General features: G+C 45.0%; 1 protein-coding gene across 3 annotated transcripts in view; it reads right to left on the bottom strand.

Moving 5' to 3' along the window:
* Window positions 1-1,356: 1,356 nt before the first annotated feature.
* The window catches only part of pmepa1 (prostate transmembrane protein, androgen induced 1), a 40,053-nt gene continuing 21,250 nt past the window's right edge, over window positions 1,357-20,159 (bottom strand). Inside the window, exons 1-5 of one of the 3 annotated variants that reach the window (XM_038300760.1) lie at window positions 12,243-12,306; window positions 8,459-8,613; window positions 6,607-6,657; window positions 6,217-6,539; window positions 1,357-4,209 (exon numbers count right to left, since the gene is read on the bottom strand). In XM_038300760.1, coding sequence (XP_038156688.1) covers window positions 3,918-4,209; window positions 6,217-6,539; window positions 6,607-6,657; window positions 8,459-8,613; window positions 12,243-12,294 — 873 coding nt within the window. In that variant the 5' untranslated portion in view covers window positions 12,295-12,306 and the 3' untranslated portion in view covers window positions 1,357-3,917. Of the gene's footprint in view, window positions 4,210-6,216; window positions 6,540-6,606; window positions 6,658-8,458; window positions 8,614-12,242; window positions 12,307-20,159 lie in introns of those variants that run through there. The other 2 variants (XM_038300757.1, XM_038300758.1) reach the window with 2 other exon arrangements.

The raw sequence follows: 20,159 nt of genomic DNA, 5'->3' as shown, positions 1-20,159 counted from the left end.
GACAAAACAAACGGACCCCACTGGGTCGGCCATTAGCAGACAGGGACTCCTTGGAAAGGAGCTCTGTGATTGGACAGAGGGCATCATGGGAACAGGAAGAGCTCATTGAGACATGAGGAGGAGGAGGAGGAAGGCCACTCTGTAGTGGGATCCTGGGGGACCAGCTGTCTGGGCCCAAACCAGACAGCTGGTCCCCCGGGATTTTTCCCTGGCTAAACCCCCCCCAGAATGTCTGTAGAAAATGAAAATGAATTGACGTCTACTCTTCCTCCTCCTCCTCCTCGTCTGTTTTCTGGGCCAGTGCAGCTTTTTTCTAAACCTTTATTCTGTGAATCATCTTATCATCCATGTTTTCATGGTTCCCAGCAGCCTTTTCTCTTTGCCTTTAATCCGAGCAGGTAAATCAGCAGGAGAATACTGTCCCTTTAAGAACATCATACACCTCTTAAACATGAATTATCTTTTTGATTCATCGTCTTATTTACCTGCCGAAAACGAGGAAAATGCATTTACAGTAGCAGCCATTCAAAATTTCTCCACTTTCCTTAAAGGTCCTTGGCTAGTACCTTCAATTCCTTTTTAAACTTCAATATTTGTACTAAAATTTTCTTTCTGTCATGATTTTCGGACATTAAGATCTAAAGAGAAGCGCCATCTCCTGGTCAGACTCTGTAATTCAGTGAAAGGGTGGAGTCAGAGTAAAGAAATATGCAAGAGGGGGGTCACTCCCGCGGCTTTTCAAACTGATTAATAGATCTATGATCCAGATGTTCTCCAGTAACTTCTTGGGGAACGCTTTGGATCATATTCTATCCTGATTACTTTGTTCCTCTTTAAGAGCTTTACTTTAAACCATCTAAATATGACTTTGGTTTCTTTGCTTTGGGGTTTCCTGTTTCATTCAGCTTTAAAAACAGGAGGCGGATTGATTCTGATCAGGATTTGTTGTCTTTGGACGCTTTGCTGAGATTAGCTTATGGTTTGTTTCTAGATGAAGAATCATCTTTGGCTTAACCCTTTATAGGACAAGTTACCGTGTTTGATCACTTACAAATGGAGTCCCTCAGTGAGGTCTAGAAGCACAAGATCTATATCCAGCCAATCAGCAAACATACTGCTGTATGGCTGCACATCTTATTTTGGCATTTGACCAATTAGATGAAGCCTTGAATGATAGATTACCTACTGGAAATTAAGTTGAAAAAAAAGTTAATAAGATAAAAAAATGGTACAAAGCTAAATAAAGAAACAGTTAATAAGCCTAGTTAACAATTTAGGTTTATAAACTAAAAAATGTAAGTGCCAGTCTCAGCATTAATGCTTCGTAGGTTATGTTGTACCAAAAAGTGTTTCTTTCACTCTCAAAGTATTTTTCATGAATTTCTTATAGAAACACTTTTGTTATTTTTCTTGATATAATCGTGCAAGTTGGCATTTCTTGTTATTCCATTGCCGTTAATTTTTGCCATCAAAATATCCATATTTTTTTTTTAATGTTACAAAGGTAATAAGGTCCTAAAATTTATATTTTCAAAGTATTTCACGGAGTGCCCTATAAAGGGTTAAAGGATGGATCCCAGCTTTTAAATGATGATGAAGAGTTAAGAACCTTCAGTAGGTTTCACCATCCACCAAAAAGTGTATTTTCTCCATCTGAACATAAAAGAAAGCCTTCTAAAAAGGTGTTTCTCCTGAACAACTTTTACTTTAGTGATTAAAGAACTGAAGCTTCTGAACCAGAGCTTCTAGAACCCAGCTGTTTCCAGATGTGTCCACATCTCTCTCTGACCTCCAGGAGGAACCAAAGTGGAGATGAAATACGGACTCTTCAGGACGCTAGCATACATCTGAACGATCCCGATCTGGTGTGATGTCAGAATTGCGTTTATCTCTTTAGTTTTGTATGAAAAATAGACTTTACACTACCTCAACTGGCGTGGATCCCTTTGGTCATGTACATAAAAAGCAACAATTTAAGGTGAAATCGCCATACGCTTCAAAAAAGTATGTAATTACATTGTTTTTTTTTGTACATGACATGATGTTGAGGTAGTTTAGTTTATTTTTAGTACAAAACTAAAGGGTACTGACTCTGGGTATACCGGTCTGACCGGTATACCCATATCTCATCTCCGGCTTCAGGTCAGATCATCGTCTTCTGCTTTTATTTTGACGGGACAGGCTGCTGTTAACACTCGTGTCCATTTTTAACACTCAGGTGTGTCTAGTTTCAACAGCCCATCTTGAGTTAAAAAAACAAAGACAAAGCAGAAACTAAAGCATATCAGGAAATACTTGTGGTCGGTTCTGCTAAACATCAGAACCTGGTTTAGGCAGAACACCACTGATTTAGAAACGTCATGAAACACTGAAGCAGGAGGAAAGCAGCTCTAAGGTCTCTGCTTGGCTGCCACTGGCCCACTCAGGATTGTTTGGCCCACTCAGGATTGTGGACTCGGTTCTGCTGCAGTAAAGTGCTCAGAGATGCCCACTGAAAGAGGAGAAGTTTGGGTTTCTAGCGGCGCTAGGTCTGCCCTGTGCACAGCCAACCATCGGACGATCAGGGACCTGCTGGGTAACAGGCTTTCTTCCTGAGTTACGCTCCACAACGAGGACAATTCGCCGTCTCTCTGCTAATGAACAAATAAAAGATAGAAAACACCTAATTCTACTCTACTTCTACGTTCCACATGATCTGGATTGGCTCAGACGCCCGTTAGACGCTGCAGAGTGATTCGGCTGGAGGAACGTGTGTGCTTCATCGACTGGTCGAGGTAGTAGCAGCTTTGGATTGCTAATGATTCGGCCGACAGGGATGAGAGACGGAGAGAGATCCAGAGTTTCTGATTGGACCCACAGGGTTGCTGACCTCTGATCGGCCCGCTGGACTCAGACGTTTGCATAAACTGGAGATTCTTTTTTTTCTATGGTGCAGAAACGTCGTCTGAGTCCTTTGGACCAAAGTCAGATCTTCCCATCGACTGATGTTTGCTGCTGTGCACAGAGCTGCTCCTAAAACGCCGCCGCTTCTCCTCTTTAACCCAAACAGAGAGCTCCTTCCCAATAAGAGTCCCTCTCTAATGACCCATCATTCTAAACAAAATAGTGCAATTCTTTTCAGCAAATATATAAATAACTCTTAACTTCGTGCTTTTCTGCTCTCGTTTTGCATACGTGTGTATATATACCCCATAAGTCATGAAGAAATGTGTTCGTCTCCATGTTGGCACCCTGGCGTGTTTCTCACGACTCTTTTTTTAAATAAATGAATGCATCAAGTTTTCAAAGAGATCCCTCCATTCTCAGCTGCAGATCGTTTTCCTCTGCAGATGACAGTTGGACTTTGTGCAAACGTCTTCAGAAGACATCAAATTGAAACCAGGATGCGTGAATCTCCTGCAGGAGTTGGTCTTTGTAAGGCGGAGCTTCAGGCCTGAGGACGTTTAGCACGGTGCTACACCTGCTGAGCTACGTTACAACCACATCGGCTAAATCTACACTGGGAATATGTGCTTTCACGCCCCGCTGGCGAGGCCAAGCTCGGAGCAGGAGCAAAACCGTTGTAGGAGCAGCAACAGAGGATTATCAAAAGGAAATGAAAAAATCCTGCAGAAGCAAAGACGATTGAAGCGTTTTGCAGGATTGGAAATTATCCGTTCTCCAGAAACAAACAGAACAGCTAAACACTGAGAACAAAGACGATGGAGGAAGGATGTGGAACGTGAGGAGGAGGCTTTCATCCACCTTCATCTTCTCCTTGTTCATCTGAAGTGCTCATCATACCTGAAGCAGGAGATGAGGGGAAGCTCGGAGGTTTCCAGATGTTCTCCCCAAAGAGAAACACAGGAGCAGTGAAGCTTCAGCGTTTACAGTCTGACCAAACATCAGCGTTGGCTGAGCTGATGGAGAAGGTCCAGTCACACCTGCTGAGGTTTGTGGGATTTTTCCTTGCTGTTCCTGTTCTCCACCCTCCCCTGCGGCCTGAGCAGGCCGTGGATGATGGAGGACGGCGCCCCCTGCAGCGGCGGCACGGCCCCACGGCTCTGGATGGAGTTCACCATCGCTGGGTGGAAAAAATGCCCGATAGCCTCACTGTAGGTCGGGGGAGTTCCTTCCACTCCAGGGTTCTGTTTCTGCTGCCGGGTCAAGGCCTCCTGGGCCTCCAGGACACTGATACCAGAATAAGCGCTCGGGGGAGGGGCCTGCAGCCTGGGAACAGAGGATGGAAAACTGAGAACCAGCAGATACAGAAGAAGAAACAAAGTCAGCAATAGAGCTCCAGACTATTAGAGGGAGACAAAGATTCGCCCATAAGGAACCAGAACATAAACGTCCGTGAGGCAGACACCCTGTCTACTTTTAAGGCTAGGCTAAAAACTTTCCTTTTTGATAAAGCTTCTAGTTAGAGTGGCTCAGGTTATCCTGAGCTATCTCTATAGTTCTGCTGCTATAGGCTTAGACTGCTGGAGGACATAGGGACCCCCATTTCATCATTCTATCTTTATTCTCTTCTTGCCTTTTGTCCCTATGCTTCTTTTTCTATCTCTGCTTCTGTCTCCTTGAACCGCAGTGGGCCTCGGCAGATGGCCGCTCACACTGAGCCTGGTTCTGCTGGAGGTTTCTCCCTGTTAAAAGTGAGTTTTTTCTCTCCACTGTCACTACAAGCATGCTTGGTGTGAGGGATTGTCTTTGAGTCAATGAGTCGATGCAATCAATTGGTTTAAGATAGAAAACTTTGAATCAATCTGATTGTATGATCTGGTGAATTGGAAAGTGCCTTGAGATGACATGAGTTGTGAATTGGCGCTTTGGAAATAAACTGAATTTAATTTAATTGAACACGTCATTATGGATGAATGTCTATGGAGTCTGAAGAACATGAAGGTGCGGTGAAATTGCACCCATTGGCCGGTAAAGATCCAGAGGTGGAGAACTAGACCCAGAAAGCTCTAATGGTGACACCCTCTCCTGGATAGGGATGGGGATCGTTAATATTTATTGATATCGATACCTTTATCGATACTCCTTATCGATCCGAGTCTTTATCGATACCACTATCGATACTTTTCTGTTATTTGGTGGAAAGATGATGCAACAAAATTTTTTTAACAGAACTGGTATTGCTTTTATTGCTTAACAAGTGAGCATAACAAAAACGTTTCCAGCCTTCAATAAACATGGCTAATGTAATAGGCCACTTCGAAATGACATAAAACTAACTAGAATATATTTTCACAATTGTTGGTTAATGTATTGTCTACTGTCACTTTTCATCATGTTTTTAGTGATTAGGAAAATATTTAACAAATAAATAATTGTATTTTAAATTAAATGTAATTTTTAATAAATGTTGGCATGAGTAGTTTAATTATATATTCTAAAATAATTAGAGCAATATACAACTGTAGTACTCATGTTTCTCGCCAAAAACTCAATTTCCCTTTTCTTTACGTTACACTTGAACGCATCATGATAACCTAATTGTCGTTTTACTGAGCCAATCTGAACACATCATTACGCAGCACGTCTCAAACTTTATTTACTTTTCAAGCTAACCAGCTTGTATGCTTCCGATTACAAGACAGATTTCACAATTAATATTTTTAACTGACCGGACAAGCTACAAAGTCTGTGTGCGCTTACCAGTGGTACTCTGAGTGGATGATTAAGACGGGCCCGGCTGTGGTGCGGCGGCAGCAGCAGGAGGAGGAGGAGTCTTTTCCGTTCAGTCATCCTCGAGTCGCGAGCAAAATTAAGTGCCAGACTTCACTTGTTTTACTTTTAATATCTGTTTGCTTACAATTTCATTCCAAAACATTGGTGGACATGCTGCAGTGATTGGATTGATTAGATTTAAATGCTGTGACGCGACTCGAGGGACACACAAGTATGTTACAGGACCTCCGGGAGAAAAAAAAAAACGACCAGACTCGATAGTGGTATCGATAAGCCCAAACGTTGTTGATTTTCGGGTTTTGAAAAAAGTGGAACCGGGTCCTTGATGGAACCGGGTTTCGATCCCTATCCCTACTCCTGGAGGAACCTCAGCTGGTCAGAAGGTAAAATAAATAAGACATCAACTGTCAGAACGGAGGATCTGTGTGTGATCAAAGCTGCTCTGATGAATCCATTCCTGCAGTTTAACCCTTTTATGAAAATGGATCGCAAACAGAATAAATCTGAAGTGGTTCAGATTACACATGACGCTGCTGTTACCTGGTCTGCAGGTGGGCATTGGATGGGTCCAGGGCGTGGGAATCGAACACGGTTCTGTTGGGTGGAGGTCGAACCGACTCGCGGTTTAGCTCCATCTGCTGCTCTGGGTCTCTTAGCTGCAGAGCACACAAACCCTGGTAAGGCGGCGGCTCCTCTCCGTCTGACAGGGATATGGTGGGGGGGAGGTCGATGAGGCTCTGGGGCAGGTAGGGATACGTGGGCTGGAAGCGGCTGGGCCCGTACGGCAGCTGGAAGCGCTGCGGCTCTCGCTGCAGGTAGGACATGACTCCTCTGTCTGCGGGAGGCGGGTTGAATACCTGCTGCTGAAAGACAGACGCTCAGTTAGAGCAGGCGGAGCCTTTAGAGGAGCTTCCTCCAAAAAGACCTCACCTCATTCAGACCACTGCTGCTCCCCGAGCCGTCGGCAGACCACAGGCCCTCCTGCAACAGAGACCTGCACGTTACACCCATCATCTACCAGCAGCAGGAAGACAGAAGGTAGCAACTAAATACAGGAGTTAAAACCGCGTCTGCAGTTTATAGAGAGAACCTCCCAATAATTCAATTCAATTCAGTTTATTTATATAGCGCCAAATTCACAACACACGTCATCTCAAGGCACTTTACAGTTCAACCAGATCAAATTGATACAAAGTTTTCTATCCAAGGAAAACCAGTTGATTGCACTGACTCATTGACTCAAATACAATCCCCCAATCCCCTAATCAATCAATCTTTCAAGCTTCAAGGGCGGGATAAAGAGAAAATGAAAGAAAAATAAATCAAAGTTTAATAGAACGAAATGCATAAAAACATTAAAGATGAACCGAACATTATATTAAACCAAAATTTAGAAGAATGATGTCATCAAAATTACTTCTTTCAGGTATGGATTTATTCATTTATGCAAAACAAATGCAACTGTTCCTTTATTCATTAACATTTTAATCCTATTTTAGAGGATTTCAAGTATATTATTTTATTAATTAATAAATAATAATAGTAATTATGATTTTTATCTCTTATTGTCGGTGTGCTCCCTGCTGCAAAATATTCCAGGATCATAAACAACTGAAGAAAAGGTCAAAGGTTAAAATGCAAACATGTTGAAAGCAGATGATTAAATGAAGGATTTGTTGCCATTGGCATGTTGAAAGTTTTAGCTTCTGAACTTTTTTCCCCCATTATTTTTAGGTTTTATCTGTTGAAACGTTTCTCCAATAGGGGGCACTGTTGAGGTTCAAACGGAGCTTCTTTCTCATTCTGCTCTTTTTAAACCGGTTTTTGAAACATCTTCATCCTCTTCCCTGTTTTTACTCAGGATCCCGCCTCTGTTTTTAATGGACTAATTAAACTAAGAAGCAGGAAGAGTTTTTTTGCAGGAGTCTCAGCTGCTCCTAAACTTGTCTTTCTTTCTTTTGGACCGTGTCTCTTTGCTTGTCTGCTGGGACGTGTCAGCGTCTCTGACTGCTAAACCAACACTGAGCTACTCCCTCTCTATCTCACTTCTGACTCAGGTAGCCTGGCGTCATGTGTTTCATGTGTTTGAGGAGGCCTCAGGTGGAAGTCACTCAGAATAAACTCTGCAGGACCATGATGACGAAGAAAAGAGTCAGGCTGCTAGCTCTTACCCTGCAGCGTCTGTCAGCATCCCTAACATGTTCCATTCATTCTATCTTTCTTTAGAATCCGTCTCTCATCATTAATCCACACGTTTACAACAGGAAGTTACAGCAATTTTACAGAAGGATACCATTTTATACTATCTTTGCTTTAGATAATAGAGCAGAAACTGAAACCTGGATGTAGCCGATACACTTCTAGAACCAGAGACGGGCGGCCGCTGGTACAGATGTCCATCAGGGAAGATTCCCACAGACTAAAAGTTGCCTTTTGTATCTCTACTTCTTTCTGTTTGTCGGCCAGTCGGCCTCAGCAGATGGCCGCTCACACTGAGCCTGGTTCTGCTGGAGGTTTCTTCCTGTTAAAGGGGAGTTTTTCCTCTCCACTGTCACTACAAGCATGCCCAGTGTGAGGGATTGTATTTGAGGTGATGAAATCAACTGGTTTTCCTTAGATAGAAAACTTTGATTCAATTGACTGTATAATCTCTTGAACTTGCCTTGATATGACGTGTGTTTTGAATTCCATAGAAATAAACTGAATTGAATTAAAAGTCCTGTTAGTGAAATCCTACAGGTGAAGGTTTGGGTGGATGAGACAGGTAGAGGTTTGGACTTACGCTGGCCAGTGGCAGGTGCCTCCTGCGGGTAGGGGAGTGTCTGGACAGCAGGGAGCGTGCTGACAGGCGGTAGTGGTTAAGAAGACAGGTGATGACCACCACCATGACCATCATGAACACCACGATCACCAAGATCTGGATGAACTCCAGCTGGGCTGCAACGGCACAAACACAGAGGTCAAGTCAGTCAACCGTTTCTAGATGCTTCTACAACATGGCTCAGACCTTGTCCAGTTACTCTGGTTTGCATTGTTCTAGTTTACTCCATTAGAGGATTTACAGCATAAAATATTTTTGTAAATTCTTCCTGAAGTTGAGGCGTGGGAGGAAGCATCATGTTGGCCCCAATGAACAGAAACCCAACAGATCTACATCGCTTCCTATTTCCTTTAAAGTTTTGTTCAGATAGTAAAACTGAAACTGGTTAATATCTTTATATTGTATTTCTACGTTCTAAAAACAGGAAAACCAGGAACAAATTTTTTGAATGAATGAAGAGAATTAAAGGACAAGCTCTCATGAAAAGCAAAACAATAAACACATTAATGATCAACCAAAAACATGTCCTCTTTTCACACAGGAAAACGATTTTAATGTTTATGTTTTAGGGTTTAAATTCCTAAAAGTGAAGGAGAGACAGCAGAGACAGTCTGCTTAAACCCTACTGCAGAACACACACACACACACACACACACACACACACACACACACACACACACACACACACACACACACACACACACACACACACACACACACACACACACACACACACACACACACACACCCATGTTGTGTCACAATATCCTTGTGGGGACCTTCCATTGACTTCCATTCATTTCCCACTAATTTATATGGCCTAACCGTGACCCTTGCCCTAACCCTAACCATTACCGACACATACCTATCCCTAAACCTAACCTAAACTCAATTCACACCTTAGTCCTAAACCTAACCCCCACCCCAAGAAGAGAAACTTTCCTTATGGGGACCAGTTGTTGGTCCCCACAAGTACCTATGAGTCCCCAAAATGTAGCATATTCCTAGGAAATTGTCCCCACCAGGTATTAAAGACATGGCCACACCCACACCCACGCACACACAAAAACACACACACATTGGTTGACTCAGGTTCAGGATGAAGGTGAGGAATGGACAGTAACTGTGAAAATGAATGGAAGTCAATGGTTTGGTGTTTGTATTGAAAAGATGCAGACAGGATGATGCTGAGCTCTGGAATAAGCTAAACATCTGGACCATCTACACATATGGACCGTCTACACATCTAGACCGTCTAAACATCTGGACCATCTACACATATGGACCGTCTACACATCTAGACCGTCTAAACATCTGGACCATCTACACATATGGACCGTCTACACATCTAGACCGTCTAAACATCTGGACCATCTACACATATGGACCGTCTACACATCTAGACCGTCTAAACATCTGGACCATCTACACATATGGACCGTCTACACATCTAGACCGTCTAAACATCTGGACCATCTACACATATGGACCAGCTAAACATCTGGACCAGCTAAACATCTGGACCGTCTAAACATCTGGACCAGCTAAACATCTGGACCAGCTAAACATCTGGACCGTCTAAACATCTGGACCAGCTAAACATCTGGACCAGCTAAACATCTGGACCGTCTAAACATCTGGACCGTCTAAACATCTGGACCAGCTAAACATCTGGACCAGCTAAACATCTGGACTGTCTAAACATCTGGACCAGCTAAACATCTGGACCGTCTAAACATTTGGACCGTCTAAACATCTGGACCAGCTAAACATCTGGACCAGCTAAACATCTGGACCATCTAAACATCTGGACCGTCTAAACATCTGGACCAGCTAAACAATAGGACCACCACATATCTTCTCCACTGAAAAAAAGGAAACGCTTTTGTCATTTACTTTATCATATTTAGTTACTTTAACACAAGTGTTTTATGTCCTACCCTGCTAACAGGAAACAATTGTGTTAAAATAACTAAATATGATTGAGTAAATGCCATTTTTGGCAAACGTAGCATTATTATTTTTAGTGTAGTCAAAAAATAAATAAAATCAGTCTCCTTAATGAATGGAGGCGGTTCCTTGGAGCAACTGAAAAATTGACCCTGAGAGAGGAACCCAACATACCCACTTAATAAATGAGGGTAACTTTTGTGATTAGGGGTGAAACTGTCAATCTACCTGCCATGTTAGTGGGTAGCCAATCAATAAGCAGTTGTTGACCAATCACAGAGCCAACTGTTCTGCTACGCAAGCCTCCTGACTTGGGTTCTTTGAAAGAAAATGTGGGAACGTGTAGCTGGACTGAAGTGGTGAGGCCAGGTTGGCGACTGGCTGAAGCAACTCGACAGGAGAAACCTGTCAGGATTGCTGTGTTCATGTTTGGCTCAAAGAAAGAGAGATCAGACCTTATGGAAAACCCAAGAAACAGAGGAAGCAGAGATGTTTCTTCCTCCCACCATTTTGATATCAATATAATGTAAAAATCAAAAAAAAAAAAAAAGAGTATTGAACCAGAATGCAAACAGTGACAACGAATCAGTTCTACAGCCAATCAGATTGCCAGCTGGGTTTTAACTAAGGAAATGAGACCATCAACCGATTTAAAAATCCATCTGATTTTATTATCCAGCTGATTATCATAGTCCATTTCCCACTGTGGCCAATAACATTCACCTCAGGCCCTGGTTAAAAGTCCTGATTGTTTTCTGCACGGTGTACGATCTTGGCCTTATTTAAACCTTGCAGACATTTTTTTATAGTTCTTCTTTAATCCTGATAGAGAGAGCTATCTAGTAGCTTCAGGACCCTTTTTCAAACTCTGCCCTCCGGCCAACTGTCCTGCACCTTTTAGACATGTCTCTGCTGCAGCTCACCAGCATAAAATGCCTCTTGTTCACCTATTTAGTGAAGTCAGGGAACAGGGATTGCACAGATAGACACTAGGTGGTGCTAGAGCACCTGCCCTTTTCACACTGAACCAAAAAGGGTCCTAATGATGGTTCACTAACCATCATTACACCCCCAAAAAAACAACTTTGAACGGTTTAAAATGTTAATTATTTTATAGACACTAATGTTTCATTATACTGTGTTCAGTTTTTACCAATTTTATGGTGAAACCAACCTGTAGATATATTATTAAAGATATTTATGCGACAGAATATGCATATTAACCTGAAACAGGCTACATATATGATGTTTAAGCCGTGCCCGTAATAAAAACTGCTAGGACAGTGAGCGCTATGCACCACACAAAGTGCCCCTCTTTTGGTTTTGCTTGAGCGCCTGCCCCCCAAAATATCTGTGCACGGCCTGAGAAAAGACCTGCAGAAGAACAGCCTCAGAAACTCCTGTTCATTTCAGCTGTTAAATAACAAAAGTCTAACAATACTACAAACCATGATATGTTTAAAGCAGTATGGCAACATTTAGATTAGGGCTGCAAATAACAATTACTCTGCTAATTGATTCATCTGCTGATTATTAATAATCAACCTAATTAAAGCAGGTGAAGCTAAAACTTATTGATAAACTTATTTTCCAATTTTTTTTGCTACTTGCTGCTCCTCTTTCAGTAGATGCTCCATTTAGCGATTTCACCATTTAAGTCCTGATTAACTCCATCAATTAAAAGAACGTTGAGCCGCTTTCTCAGACATTCAGTGTTGAATCCAGAATCTTTAGGAGCTGCTGTTCTAGCTGAGAGGGATCCCAGTTAGGTTCCAGTTCCTGATGGCAGACTCACCACAGCGCTGGACACACTTTTCATGGCTGTGACTCCTTAACGATGGCTGCATAATCTCCTCATGCATCCATCCACTGATCGGCAAAGCAAAAAAACCAAGGAAACTAAGAGAAAAGTTGCTGAAGCAAAGCTGCATGTTCTGCAAACGGAGCTCCGGGTCTCTGCTCCGCTCACTCCCAAACTTTTTCTCACACTAATGGAGGAAACAGCTGACTGGAGCCTTCCTGCACCCCCACCCAGGCCCTCTCAATAGATGAGAACAAAGGGGTCAATGCAACGTGGAGGGGGGAGTGTCTGCTAGAGATAGATGGGTCAGAGGGACAGAATAATGATGGGGGGGGGTTATTACACCGAAGCTGATTTTTTTTCTCTTGATTTTTGCTGTTCAGTTATTGATGAAATGATCATGTGATCAGGAGCAGCAGAGACTAACCCTTCATCCTTCCTCATTAAAGCTTTTTTTTTATTATTTAGTGACTGAATGAAGAAAATCTGAAGCAAAAAGCGATGAAAAGGGCAGCTTAACGAGGTAAAGGTGTGAGACGTTGGTTACGCTCCCACAGGAAGAGCCAGAAAGAACCACAGCATCCACAGACAGAAGGTGGAAAGTCCAGAGACGGGATGGAGCTGGAAAAACGACAAGAACGAACACAACGAACACACCGGGGGTGGGGAGTTTATCAGCTGCTGACAGAACGAGCTGTGTTCAGACAGTCTCTCTCTCTCTCTCTCACAGATGGAGACTTTGGCTCTGGTGTCTGTTTAGTGTCGCTCCGTTCCTCGTTGCCTCCAACCATAACAACATTCCTGCTATCAGGCAGCGTTGCCGTTGACAAATGAAGGTTTCAATCTCTTTATGCTTGTTGTCGTTCGCCCTCTTCTCCCCTCACTCACTGCTTCGCTTCTTCTTCGTTTCCCTTCCTTTTAATCCAATCAGTGTTGTTTTGTCGGCCAAATGAAGGAAACAGAGGAAAAACCAAGCGACTACAGCAGAGAGAGGAGAAGTGGACTGAAATAAACAAAAGACAAATGCAGCATAATGCCAAATCATGTTAAAATACAACGATCTGATATCAGAAATCTGAATTAGATCGTTTGGTTCCTTCCTCACCTTCCATTTTGGGTTTTGTTAAAAAGTATTTTAACTGAACGACTGTGAAAATGGGGAGGAAGAAAAAACATGAAATAAACTAAAATCATCAATGATATCATTTGGGATGTCATCACAGCCTGATTTCCTCCTCATACTTTTTAACGGGAAGAATATTTACATCAAAGTCGGATTAAAAGCTAAAGATATTAAGACAAAAAACATCCTCCAAGAAGTTTAAGGAGATTTAACCTTCTCCTTTATTTACACAATCCTGCCAAATGTTTAATCATTTGTAGGAATAAAATAGAAAAACAGCTGAAACTGAAATCAAAGCTCCAACGTCTGATTGCAGCACAGGAATGTCATAATCACAGCTTTCTCTTCCCACTGGTGCTAATCCTCATCATCAGACTAACAGCTCTGGGTCTCGTTTCACAATAACCTGTTATTAGTGAAAAGGTGTGTTTTTTTTTTTGTTTTTTTTTATAGGAAACAGATTTACTGTCTGAGATTTTATTTCATTATCTGATTGATTTATTCTGATTTATCCATTTCTCTGTGTTTATGGTTCGCTTTAGTTCTTTCCTTCCATCACATCAGCTTCTCTTTCAGGCACAGAGGAAGATGTAGTTTTAGGGCACTTATCGGGCTGTTTTACAGTAGAAAAAAAAACCCTTAAAACATGTTTCAAAGACAAAAGCACTGTTCTTCATATTCGGGACGCCGCTGCTGCTGAGAAACATGCTGTGAGACGTTCGTCCTCCTGTTGACGCTGCGCTGCACGGGAACAAAACTCATTTCATCAAGAAATGGTTTCCCTTCCTCAGCTGTTTGAAAAAGGACTTTCTGCATCATTTAAAGACAGGAAATGAAACCAGGATGAAATGTCAGGCTTACAAAACATTTTTCCATCAGATTTGTCTTTAGGTCTGCATGGTGCTGCAGTGGGTAGCACAGCTGACTTAAAGCAAGAAGGTTTTGGGTTTGATTTCTAGCCTGGGGTCTTTTTGCATGGATTTTGCATGTCTCCCTGTGCATGCGTGGGTTCTCTCCAGGTACTCTAGCTTCCTCCCTCTTAGGTTAAGTGGCTTCTGTAAATTGTCCTTGGTGTGTGCATGTCTGTGCATGGTTGTGTGTCTCTGTGTCGCCCTGCGATAGACAGGCTGCAGATTCACAGTCAAGTTTGCAGTGGGAACTCTGCATTTCAAAGGACTGCTGATTATGATTTTACAAAAAGAGGAATAAAAACTCTTTTTAGTTTGTTGTCTAGAACAGGAAGGGTTTGTGAATACGGTCTGGGAGGAAAGCCAGGAAGTTCACGTAGAGGAGAGGTTTCTAGGCGCTGCAGTTTGGATCAGTTAACGCTGATTTCTTCAGTCAGGAGAGAAAAACAACCTGAAAGTTGGGAGCAGATTTTCCCTTCTTGTCATGTTCCATGAGACGGCCTCCCTCAGCCGTGGTGTCTAGACAGGAGGAGGCTGGAAGCCTGGCAGGCAGGCAGCCGCTGCATGCTTCATCTAAAGCAATTAGCTCATTTGTCATCCGCTGCCTGCCCTCAGCGGAGGAGGAGATGGAGGCCGATAGGGCCTCCATCTCCTCCTCCTCCTATTCTCGCAGTCAGAAAAAGGTCACAGGCGGCAGAGTCAGATGGCTCAGGCAGAGAGGAGGAGGAGGAGGAAGGAAAGAGATGCAGCCGGAGAAAAGATGGAGGCAGCGAGATTCAAAGAAAGGTGGCGGAGGTAAAGACTGAGAGCACGAAGGAGAAGAAGTGGAAGAAAGAGCAAAGAAAAACTGAACAAAGGTGTTAAATAAGAAGCCGATAAAAAGAAGGATAAGTGGAACAAATGAAGCAAGGGGGGTCTTCTTCAGTTGGTGAGAGAGAAAGAGATATCTGAGTCTACAGGACTTTAATTCCACTGATCACATTCATCATCACCTTCATCATCATCACCTTTGGGTTTTATAGTTGAGAATGTTGGAGCTGTTCTTCCAGACCAGAACCTTGGTTCCGTTAGCGAGACCAAGCTGCTGAAGTGACCCTTAGGCCAACATGGCTGCCATGAAGCGAAGAACTGAGGAAGAACTCAGCTGCTTCAGCTGGGAGCAAAACAAGCAGCTGAGTTTATGTTGATTTTCACTAAACCATCAATGCTTGTAAAGAGGAAAAAATAGAACAGTGACCTAAAGGAGAGCACCTGACAGAAGAGACAGTGAGGAAAAGGAGCAAATAGGCCAGAGCAGGGACAGAGCGGGCTAATTCTAGCCTGCTAATCCGAGGAACTCCCATCTGGACGTGGAGCTGAGCCAGAGTAGGTCACTGGCTCAGAGTTAGCTAAATCCCCACTTGTCTACTGACCTCTGACCTCTTAACCTTTGAACTTCAAGGCCCCCTCGGATGTGCGGCTAATGATAAAGGAGAACAGCGACATCACTTGGTGGAACCGGTCTAAACATCAAATTAATCAAACTCTCCTTCCAGAGGGATCGACATCGAGCAGCATCTCTAATAATCTGACTTCAGACAAACACTAAGTCTCCTAACATGAGCCGAAGATGAAGAATCTATAATAACCTAGAAACGTCCAGAGAGACAGAAACCCGGAATGGACCGCCTTACTCATCCCCTCCTCCACCCCCCCAGATTTGTAATGGAGCCTCTAAAAAACTCCATAGCACTGAAAAAATGTGATGGAAAAGCAAGTGAGATTGTGGTTCCACTGAAAACCAACAAGAACATCTGTTTTTGGACAGACCTCCTGTAACAACAGGGATTACAGCCGTTGGGTCCAGGCATCGGTCCCCACAGGGAGCAGTAAGTCTTCATAGGGAACAGTTGGTCCCCGAAGGGAGTAGTCAGTCTTCACAGGGAACAGTAAGTCCTTATAGGGAACAGTCAGTCCCTGAAGGGAGAAGTCAGTCTTAAAAGGGAGCAGTAGGTCCCCAAAGGGACCAGTCAGTCCTCACAGGGAGCAGTCAGTCTTCACAGGGAGCATCGGTCCCCAAAGGGAGCAGTCAGTCCTCACAGGAAGCAGTCAGTCTTCACAGGGAGCATCGGTCCCCAAAGGGAGAAGTCAGTCTTCACAGGGAGCATCGGTCCCCAAAGGGAGCAGTCAGTCTTCACAGGGAGCAGTCGGTCCCCAAAGGGAGCAGTCAGTCTTCACAGGGAGCATTGGTCCCCAAAAGGAGCAGTCAGTCCTCACAGGGAGCAGTCAGTCTTCACAGGGAGCACCGGTCCCCAAAGGGAGCAGTCAGTCCTCACAGGAAGCAGTCAGTCTTCACAGGGAGCATCGGTCCCCAAAGGGAGCAGTCAGTCTTCACAGGGAGCATCGGTCCCCAAAGGGAGCAGTCAGTCTTCACAGGGAGCATCGGTCCCCAAAGGGAGCAGTCAGTCTTCACAGGGAGCATCGGTCCCCAAAGGGAGCAGTCAGTCCTCACAGGGAGCAGTCAGTCTTCACAGGGAGCATTGGTCCCCAAAAGGAGCAGTCAGTCCTCACAGGGAGCAGTCAGTCTTCACAGGGAGCATCGGTCCCCAAAAGGAGCAGTCAGTCCTCACAGGGAGCAGTCAGTCTTCACAGGGAGCATCGGTCCCCAAAAGGAGCAGTCAGTCCTCACAGGGAGCAGTCAGTCTTCACAGGGAGCATCGGTCCCCAAAGGAAGCAGTCAGTCTTCACAGGGAGCAGTCGGTCCCCAAAGGGAGCAGTCAGTCTTCACAGGGAGCATCGGTCCCCAAAGGGAGCAGTCAGTCTTCACAGGGTGCAGTCAGTCCTCACAGGGAGCAGTCAGTCCTCACAGGGAGCAGTCAGTCTTCACAGGGAGCATCTGTCCCCAAAGAGAGCAGTCAGTCTTCACAGGTTGCAGTTGGTCCCCAAAGGGAGCAGTCAGTCCTCACAGGGAGCAGTCAGTCTTCACAGGGAGCAGTCAGTCTTCACAGGGAGCATCGGTCCCCAAAGGAAGCAGTCAGTCTTCACAGGGAGCAGTCAGTCTTCACAGGGAGCATCTGTCCCCAAAGGGAGCAGTCAGTCTTCACAGGTTGCAGTTGGTCCCCAAAGGGAGCAGTCAGTCCTCACAGGGAGCAGTCAGTCTTCACAGGGAGCATCGGTCCCCAAAGGGAGCAGTCAGTCTTCACAGGTTGCAGTTGGTCCCCAAAGGGAGCAGTCAGTCCTCACAGGGAGCAGTCAGTCCTCACAGGGAGCAGTCAGTCTTCACAGGGAGCATCGGTCCCCAAAGGAAGCAGTCAGTCTTCACAGGTTGCAGTTGGTCCCCAAAGGGAGCAGTCAGTCCTCACAGGGAGCAGTCAGTCCTCACAGGGAGCATCGGTCCCCAAAGGGAGCAGTCAGTCTTCACAGGGTGCAGTTGGTCCCCAAAGGGAGCAGTCAGTCCTCACAGGGAGCAGTCAGTCCTCACAGGGAGCATCGGTCCCCAAAGGGAGCAGTCAGTCTTCACAGGGTGCAGTTGGTCCCCAAAGGGAGCAGTCAGTCCTCACAGGGAGCAGTCAGTCCTCACAGGGAGCATCGGTCCCCAAAGGGAGCAGTCAGTCTTCACAGGGAGCAGTCAGTCCTCACAGGGAGCAGTCAGTCCTCACAGGGAGCATCGGTCCCCAAAGGGAGCAGTCAGTCTTCACAGGGAGCAGTCAGTCCTCACAGGGAGCATCGGTCCCCAAAGGGAGCAGTCAGTCCTCACAGGGAGCATCGGTCCCCAAAGGGAGCAGTCAGTCTTCACAGGGAGCAGTCAGTCCTCACAGGGAGCATCGGTCCCCAAAGGGAGCAGTCAGTCTTCACAGGGAGCAGTCAGTCCTCACAGGGAGCAGTCAGTCCTCACAGGGAGCAGTCAGTCCTCACAGGGAGCATCGGTCCCCAAAGGGAGCAGTCAGTCTTCACAGGGAGCAGTCAGTCCTCACAGGGAGCAGTCAGTCCTCACAGGGAGCATCGGTCCCCAAAGGGAGCAGTCAGTCTTCACAGGGTGCAGTTGGTCCCCAAAGGGAGCAGTCAGTCCTCACAGGGAGCAGTCAGTCCTCGCAGGGAGCATCGGTCCCCAAAGGGAGCAGTCAGTCTTCACAGGGAGCAGTCAGTCCTCACAGGGAGCAGTCAGTCCTCACAGGGAGCATCGGTCCCCAAAGGGAGCAGTCAGTCTTCACAGGGTGCAGTTGGTCCCCAAAGGGAGCAGTCAGTCCTCACAGGGAGCAGTCAGTCCTCGCAGGGAGCATCGGTCCCCAAAGGGAGCAGTCAGTCCTCACAGGGAGCATCGGTCCCCAAAGGGAGCAGTCAGTCTTCACAGGGAGCAGTCAGTCCTCACAGGGAGCAGTCAGTCCTCACAGGGAGCAGTCAGTCTTCACAGGGAGCAGTCAGTCTTCAAAGGGATCAGTCAGTCTTCACAGGGTTGAGTTGGTCCCCACAGGGAGCCATTCTCTCCAGAAAATGTCCCGCTTTATGTATCCAAAACAAGAACACACACACATGCAATGCTAGCTGACCTGCAGAGTGCTCTGTGTGAAACGTATGAAAATCAAACCTAATTATCATCTCCTGGTGTGTACGTGTGGGTGTGTTAGTGTGGGGGTGTGGAACGACAGGAGCCGTCTGGGGTTAGAACTAAAATGAGCAGAACAGACACACAGCTAATTAGAATGAGCATCTGAGTTGGTCTGTGGAGGTTCTGTTCCACTCTGACGCCACACATAACACCTTCACAGGGACATGACCCCATCAGCTCATGTCTCTGTTTGGCCTCCAGTCAAACATCTCAATGGATCTGAAACCTTTTCTACAGAAAATCTATAACTTTCATCTAAAACCCAAATAAATATGGCTGAAAGGAGAGAGCAGGAAAATAAATGATAAACAAGAAATCTGGTCTCCAACATGCCGCCATATTCTACATGTAGAATATCTGCCAGCGCTGGTTTATTCTGGATTACATCCAGCAGCAGAGGGTGGATTTTGGTGACAGCGATGGTTCATGTTTATATGCTTGGGAAGGAAAACTCCCCCGAAGTATCAAACATCCGGGTATGGGGGGGGTCAGACCGCTGTTTCTCTCCAAACATTGAAACCAGCTCAGCCGGTCTTTAGCCTCAAACACACACACCTGGCTAGACACAACAACGTCTGACTCTGTGTTTATGTTTAGGTTTCTGGGAAGAAAAAATAATCCCACATAAACAGAGAAGGATGACGAAGTGGAAGCAGGTGGACTGCAGCCTGAGCAGCGGCGGAGGCCTGCTGTCCAAAAACCAGTTAAAAACGTCTCTGGAAGCTGCTATGGAGACCCGCTGGACTCGGATGGCTGCTAGCTTCAGAAAGGAGGATGATGAGGATCATGATTCCACCTGAGGGGGTCAGAAAACCTGCCTCCCAGAGAGTGAAGGACTCTGATTGGTTTTACATTATTTCATTTTTCAGGAAACTTTATCAAATCAACAGGAAGCCACCATGTTTACATTTCTGGTCATTAAAGATATGCTTTCATACAAGGAACGTATGACATCAAGAACCGTTCTTATTAATGTTGCGCCAATGCCATTTTTTGGCCCTGATAACAATACCCTATACCTTCTGTTTGAAATTGATGTGTGTGTGTATATGAAGAACTGCATACTACTTGGATGTGAAATAATTGCCATCATGGCTTTGTCGAGCTGCTGCCTATCTTTGTGAAGCAGGAAAAAGACGAATACAAAGTGAATCCAGGAGAACTTTTTATTACCTACCTGGAATGGGTGATGATAAACTTTTGTCTCTCAAAATGGTATCAGTGCCCTATTTGTTGGTACTTGCAGATACCGATACGACCATTTTAGGGATGCACGATATAATCGGCCCCCTATC

The sequence above is a fragment of the Cyprinodon tularosa genome, unplaced genomic scaffold, assembly GCF_016077235.1.
Source record: "Cyprinodon tularosa strain WSP-4 unplaced genomic scaffold, ASM1607723v1 ctg455, whole genome shotgun sequence".
NCBI lineage: Eukaryota > Metazoa > Chordata > Actinopteri > Cyprinodontiformes > Cyprinodontidae > Cyprinodon > Cyprinodon tularosa.
The sequence above is the reverse complement of the archived record's forward strand: the minus strand, read 5'-3'. Positions and strand labels throughout refer to the sequence as shown.